The sequence below is a fragment of the Nematolebias whitei genome, chromosome 14 (genome assembly GCF_014905685.2).
Source record: "Nematolebias whitei isolate Nwh7 chromosome 14, NemWhi1, whole genome shotgun sequence".
Classification (NCBI taxonomy): domain Eukaryota; kingdom Metazoa; phylum Chordata; class Actinopteri; order Cyprinodontiformes; family Rivulidae; genus Nematolebias; species Nematolebias whitei.
This window is the reverse complement of record NC_056511.1, coordinates 42,543,703-42,551,132: the sequence shown is the minus strand read 5'-3', so window position 1 is coordinate 42,551,132 and position 7,430 is coordinate 42,543,703. Positions and strand designations below refer to the sequence as shown.

The window sequence follows — 7,430 nt, the reverse complement described above, 5'->3', positions numbered from 1 at the left end:
GGCGAAGCAACATATTTATGGATTTTTCCACTTTTTCAGACATATTTGGACTGATGCAACTTATAGGATGGTGCGACATGTACGGTGGAAAATACGGTATGTGTTATGTTGGCAAATTACCCCAGCCTCCTAATATAAAAGTAATTGAGAAGGCTGTCCTTTCAGTAATATAACTTACTGTTGACCATGTAATATCCAAAAAAGGAATTAATTTTTACAAACCATCTTACAACAATGGTTTAATCCTATCAAAGTACTACACTGAAGGCCACTGAGCCCCTCAGAACAACCCATTTTATATATCATAAATGTTTTCAAATGATGACTGCATGGCAATACACCTGCAACAATGAGTCTTACTGAAACACCTGAATTCATCAAATTACTTTTATTTATTTAACCAGGCAAATCCCATTGAGATCACAGATCTCTTTTTGCAGGGGAGGCCTGGGCCTGAAGACAGCCTAACATGCATGTTTTTGTCCTGTGGGAGGAAACCGGAGTACCCAGAGAAAACCTACGCAAGCACGAGAAGAACACACAAACTCCACACAGAAAGACCACAGGTCCAACCGGGGATTGAACCCAGGACCTTCTTGCCATGAGGCAACAGTGCCAACCACTGAACCGTTGCGCTGCCAAATACCAGGTGTGTCAAAATAGTTTTTATATAGTGTATATGTGCAAGAATACTCACAAAATGAAGCCCCGCCACTGCATCTGCTCCATATTCTGTCTGGATGATGGGCTTCTTGTACTTTTTATACCAGCTCTCATGTTGAGTTTTGACTTGGAAAGGGATGACCTCCAGCTGGCCTGAATCAAAGTACCAGGCGAAGTAGGTGTTCAAACAGATCACGTCCACATAGGGAGCCTAGAGACAAAAATTAAAAAAGTGAGATTTTCTCAATACACAAACATGGCTTCCTTGTTGTTGATCGGGTCATGCTGCTTTTCCTTTTGGCATGTTGCAAAGGCTTCTTTTTCAACCTTATTCTGTATACACAAATTGAACATTTCTGGTGATTACAGTTTAATATAGTTTTCCACATTTGTTGTTTTCCTTGAGAACTATTAGTCATTTAGTGATGCATGTCAGATCTAAAATAACCTGATTGCATGTTGGAGAAAATATTTTCTCCAAACTTACTTAAATAAAAAGAATGACTCGATGACAGGAGAAGATTTTTTTAAAAAGTATTTTTACTACTATTTTTTTTTAACACAAACACACATAAAAAATAAAAGAACACAGAACCAAATCCCCATCCCACCCTTCCCACACTGAACCAGTCACACATACATAAATAGTCTAAACAGGCGTTGATGGATATGGTACATGACTTCTTTTATTCAATGTACATACGCTAGGGGGTGTGGGTCCTTCCAATTGCACAAAATGAGCCTCCTGGCCAGAAGAGAGCCAAAAGCAATCACATCCTTCTCGTACTTGCTGATGGATGTATCCAAACAGTAAGATGAATGATGATGGGTGCACAGTTTTGCCACATATCCAAGATAAGGTGTCAAAAATAGATTTCCAAAAGGTCAGCAATTTGGGACAGGCCCAGAATGTATACAAGAGTATAGCTGGAGTTTGTTTACAACGATTACATGCAGGGTCCAGGTCAGCTTTGATCTTGGACAACTTGTCTTTAGACCAGTGCAGCTGGTGCACCACCTTGAATTGAATTACAGTATGTCTCAGACAGAGTCTTCTTCTTTCGGCTTTTCCCTCTTTGGGGTCGCCACTGCGAGTCATCCTCCATCTCAATCTGTCCTCTGCATCCTCTGTCCTCCCTCCAACTACCTCCATGTTCTCTCTAACTGCAGCCATATATTTCCTCTTTGGCATTCCTCTTTGTATTTTTCCTGGCAGCTGCATTTCTATCATCCTTCTACCAATATATCCACTGTCTCTCCTCTGGACATGTCCAAACCATCTCAGTGTGGCCTCTCTAACTTTATCTCCAAGTTGTTCAACCTGTGCTGTACCTCTGATGATCTAATTCCTAATCTTATCCATCCTTGTCACTCCTAAGGAAAACCTCAACATCTTCATTTCCATCACTTCCAGTTCTTTCTTCTGTCTTTTTGTCAGCACCACTGTCTCCAGACCATACAACATAGCTGGTCTCACAACTGTCTTGCAAACTTTTCCTTTGACCTTTGCTGACACCCTTTTGTCACAAATCACTCCTGGAACTTTTCTCCATCCATTCCATCATGCCTGGACTCCCTTTTCTCCTCTTTACCACACTCCCCATTTTCCTGGACAGTGGACCCCAAGTACTTGAAGTCCTGCACCTTTGTGACCTCTGCTCCGTGTAGCTTTACTGTTACACTGGCCTCCCTCTCATTCACACACATGTACTCTGCCTTACTACGGCTGACTTTCATTCCGCTTCTTTCAAGTTCCCTTCCACCCGTTTCCTGTTCTCACCACAGATCACAATGTCATCTGCAAACATCATAGTCCATGGGAATTCATGCCTGACCTCATCTGTTAATCGGTCCATCACTAGAGCAAACAAGAAGGGGCTCAGAGCCGATCCTTGATGCAATCCCACCTCCACCTTGAAGCTATCTGTCACGTTTACAGCACATCGCACCACTGTCCTGCTGTTCTCATACATGTCTTGTACCAGTCTAACATACTTCTCTGCCACTCCAGATTTCCTCATGCAATACCACACCTCCTCCCTCGGCACCCTGTCATATGTTTTTTCTAAATCCATAAAGATACAATGGAGTTCTTTCTGACTCTCTCTCTACTTCTCCATCAGCATCTTCAGAGCAAAGATGGCATCTGTGGTGCTCTTTCTTGGTATGAAACCATACTGCTGCTCACAAATAGTTACCTCTCATCTAAGTCTAGCTTTTACAACTGTCTCCCAGATCTTCATTGTGTGACTCATCAACTTATTTCTCCTGTAGTTGCTACAACTCTGTACATCACCCTTGTTCTTAAAAACGGGCACCAGCACACTTCTCCTCAATTCCTCGGGCATTTTCTCATCCTCAAATATGCCATTGAATATTAGAGTCAAAAACCTCACTTCCATCTCTCCAAAACATTTCCAAACCTCCACTGGTATGTCATCAGGTCTAAAGCAAAAAGAAGCAGTGAGAGTGGGCACCCCTGTCTCATACCTCGTTGCAATTCGAAGTAACTGGATATGTTACAGTTAGTGGGGACTGCTGCCATTGGGGAGGTATATATCAACCTTACCCCTGATATGAATTTGGGACCAAATTTAAATAGCTTTAAAGTTTCGAACAGATAACTCCACTCAGACAAATGCCTTCTCAGTGTCCAGTGAGAGAATTACTTCATCACAGGTGTGATTGGGCAGACTAGGAGTGTACAACACACCAAGCAGCTGCCTAACATTGAAGAAAACCTGACGGTTTTTAACAAACCTCATCTGGTCAGGTGGGACAATTGTAGGGACCACCTGCTCAAGTCGTTTTCCCAGGATCTTTGCAAGGATTTTGATGTCAGTATTTAAAAGTGAGCTAAGTTGGTATGAGCTGCAATTTAGAGGATCTTTATTCTTCTTAGGTAACAGTGAGCGTATAGCTTGATGCATGGACAGTGGCAATAGCTGTGCAGCAACTGACTCTTCAAACACAAACATGTGAAAAGACATGTAATGGTAAAAGTAGATTTGAAAATGTCTTTAAAACCTCAGATGGGAAGCCAGGTCCTGGGGATTTCACATTTTGCATATCACTGATTGCTAAGTTTATCTCAGCTACTCCTCAAAATCTTTAGCAAGATCAAGATTCACTGAGGGAAGTTTAACATCTTTAAAAAGTTCTCTAAATCCGATAGGCTAGCTGATGACTCAGTCATATACAATGATTGGTAGAATTTACTAAAACGTAAACATGCAGCTCCTTGGTCGTTATTTTTTATTGGAACAGTTTGGTTGGCTGACTGTCACCATAGCTGATGCGCGAGCAAATGGGTGAGCCCTTTCACCGTGTTCATAGCAACCCTGTCTAGATTTAGAAATTAAATATTCTGCCTGTTGAGTGGACCAAGTTTTAAATTCAGTTTGGAGGAACAAACGGTTTTTCATTAAATCTTGTGAGGGGGAGTGGCTATATTTTCTGTGTAATTGTAATATCTCATCCATTAACTGTCTTAACCATACCAAACCCTTCTTCTTTTTGTCTGCACAATAAAAAATAATTTGACTCCTCAGGCAGACCATTAATGCCTCCCAGACAGTACAGAGTGGCATCCCTGGTGTCCGGTTAACTTCAAGAAAGAATTCAATTTCAGATGTAAGAAATTTGATAAAGCCTTCCTTTGATAAGAGTAAGGAGTTGAATCTCCAAGGAACATATACAGATTTTGTGACTGGGATAAGCAGTTTCATAATAAGTGGACCATGTTCCGAGATGACCATCGCCCCATAGTCATGTTTTCACTAAAGGCAGAATTTGTTTATCAAGGAACAAGTAGTCAATTTGGGAGTACATCTTATGAACTGGGGGGAAAAATGAGTATGATCTTAAAGTAGGATTACAGAAGTGCCACACATAAGCCACGCCATACAGTTCAAGGAATGAGTTGATTGACTGAGTGGACTTAGTCAGGGTAGTTTTTCCCATTGAATTATGGTCAAGAGATGAAAGCACACAATTTGTGATTTGTGTTGCCACCAATGACAAGGTTATGTGTTGATATATTCGGTATGTTTGAAAAGAGATCGTTAAAAAATGTAGAGTCCCAGTTGGGAGCATATACCAAAACCAAGATCACTGGCAGTGTCTATAATTTCCCCACCACTATAACATACCACCTGGCAGTGTCAGTTTGTACATTTGAGGCTGTAAATTGTACCTGCTTTCCAACTATAATAGCTACCCCTCTTGATTTGGATTGAAAATTAGATTAAAACACCTGACCAGACCATTTTTTTAAACAAACTTTCCACTGTCTGCAGACGCACGTGGGTCTCCTGTAAAACGGCAATATCAGTGTTCAGCTGCTTCAATTTTTTTTAAATTTTAATGGATCGTTAAGGGACTTCACATTCCAGTTTACACAATTAACTGGACAGCCACTAGAACGGCTAACATCCTTAACACTGGTCATAGTTGAACAGTGAGATATTATTTACACACAAAATATTACTAGCCAGTACCTGATAGAAGACAAAAAAAACAACAAAAACCAAAAAATTTGAGCTGAAAATAGCCTCCGCTCTCTCCTACTCAAACACGGAGAGAACAAAAACTACTGTCAACTCAAAATCCACACATTTGTGCTTATCCTGGAGAACACAATCTGACCATCTTGGCTCCCATCTGCCCACATATGATATAAAACAAACAAACAAACAAACAAACAAACAAACATGAAAAGAAACAACAATGAAAAAGGCTACAAATATTACCGTAAATATCAAACGTGTATCTAAAACAATGCTCATATTTTAGGGTGCACACTATAGACCAGGATTTATGGTAATCAATTCAGAGCGCCAATGCTGTACAATCGTCCTCCAATACAAATATAATCTCCAATATAAATGTTGTACATACCACCATTAAAGGTCCAAACAGTCAAATATTGTCAAGCCTAAGCTTAAGAATAATGGTTGAGGGAGGCCGGTCCTATGGTTTCTTTCGATCCTCGCTGCCCGTTGCTGAAACAATATTCCTCCTGACGTATTCCATAGTTTCATCCGAGTCAAAAAACACTTTGTCCATCCCTCCATGCATGATATGAAGCCGTGCAGGAAAAAAGAATACCATACTGAACTACTGGTTGGTTCCGAAAGAGTCGCTTCACCTCCGTGAATTAGAGTTGCACTCTGGTCCAAATAATCTGAACCAACCCGGCCCCAGCCCGTAGCCATCATTTCGGAACCCAATCTGACGAATTAACAGTAATTACAGGTCCAAACCCAGAAAACCTCCCAACATTTTTAATTAAGCTTTGACTGCTTATACCACCAACTATTATTAACGGTTGGCGGATGCGCGTGGCTGAGGGCGCAGAAGAGCCGTCACAGCGCATTAAATGCTTCCACTGCTTCTGCCTGCACTGAATCCTGCTCTGACATGTCAGATATTTTGTGATCTCACCTGTTTGGGTCTCTGCTGTGCGCGTCTGCTGAGTGCAGCGGCTGAATGAACATCCACTTAGGCTGATGGGTCACTGGCAGTAGTCCATCTGAAGCTTAACTGAACTTTTTACCTCGTTCAACCGGCTGGTCAGCACGCGGTCAAATGGCCATGTGCGGCAGGTGCAGTATGGCAAGCCATGTTTGCATATATTGGATTGTAGACTGCACGCGTTCCTGACGCAATAAAAAGCCTGATACTGGCCCAAATTTTAAGCACATTATTATGGCCCGGCCCGGTACGAATCCGGGTCGGGCAGGGCCGGGCTCCTGGTTAGAAATGACAGCTCTACCGTGAATGCTGCTCATGCCTTTGCCACGTCTGGAGTGTAGTCAGCTGTGATGAAGATCATTGATGCCTTGAAGTGAAGCGGGCCACAACTGTGAATGCACTGCAATAAGAGGCCGCGTTATCATAGCAGCAGCTATGTGCACTCTGCCCATCTTTCAGACGACTGCACGGACATATTCTCGCTGCATCTCGGTACAATGATAATAAAGCTTATTCTGATTCTGATCTGATTCTGAACATCTCCACACAATAATAACACAGCCTGGCCACAATAACTCTTGGTTTATCGTCTGATCCCCTCCTGCTGTCTGGTGCACGCGGTCGATCAGCGATGATTTGCCCAGCTGCAGCATCTCCGTTAGCATCTTAGCTATTGCTGGTTTGGCTATCAGAGATCTCTCTCTTTCTCTACCTCTTTCTCTCTATCTCTATCTCTCTCTCTCTCTCTCAAGGTAAAACTGTTTTGTAACAGATGTTGACATTTGCAATAAAAAATCCATGCTAACAAATAGCACAGTCATCTGCATAATCTGTACAAACAAGGTTAACTAGCTAAAATCCACTTTTCAGGCTCCTAATGTTACTGTACGAGAGTAGAACACCAGAAAAATCTTTAATTTTGTGTAATAAGCACATTTACTTCAAAACTATAAATTTACCTGATGTTTCCTGATGTATGCTCAATAATCCAGGTAGAAAAATCTAAAAAAGTTAAGTCTGGTCCTTTGGACATTCAAAAAACAAAGCAAAACAAAACAAAAAAAAATGTAGAAACGTTGCGTCTTTCATCCGAAAGACTTCCTCAGTCTGAGGTGCTGTATTCAGCTCAGTCTTATAAATAGCACAGTCTCAGAGTGGATCAACCAGTTTGCTGCTGACAACCAAAACCAGCTGATCACATGCTCAAGAAGGACCATCAGCCTAACAATGGGTCATTAGCACACTGATGGCTGTTTACTGTTCACAGAGGGCTGAGTGATACTAGCAATCAC

General features: G+C 41.7%; 1 protein-coding gene across 1 annotated transcript in view; it reads right to left on the bottom strand.

The window, feature by feature from the left end:
* The window catches only part of gusb (glucuronidase, beta), a 32,399-nt gene that overhangs the window by 8,704 nt on the left and 16,265 nt on the right, over positions 1–7,430 (bottom strand). The window contains exon 10 of the mRNA XM_037687601.1: positions 698–874. Coding sequence (XP_037543529.1) covers positions 698–874 — 177 coding nt within the window. The remainder of the gene's footprint in view (positions 1–697; positions 875–7,430) is intronic.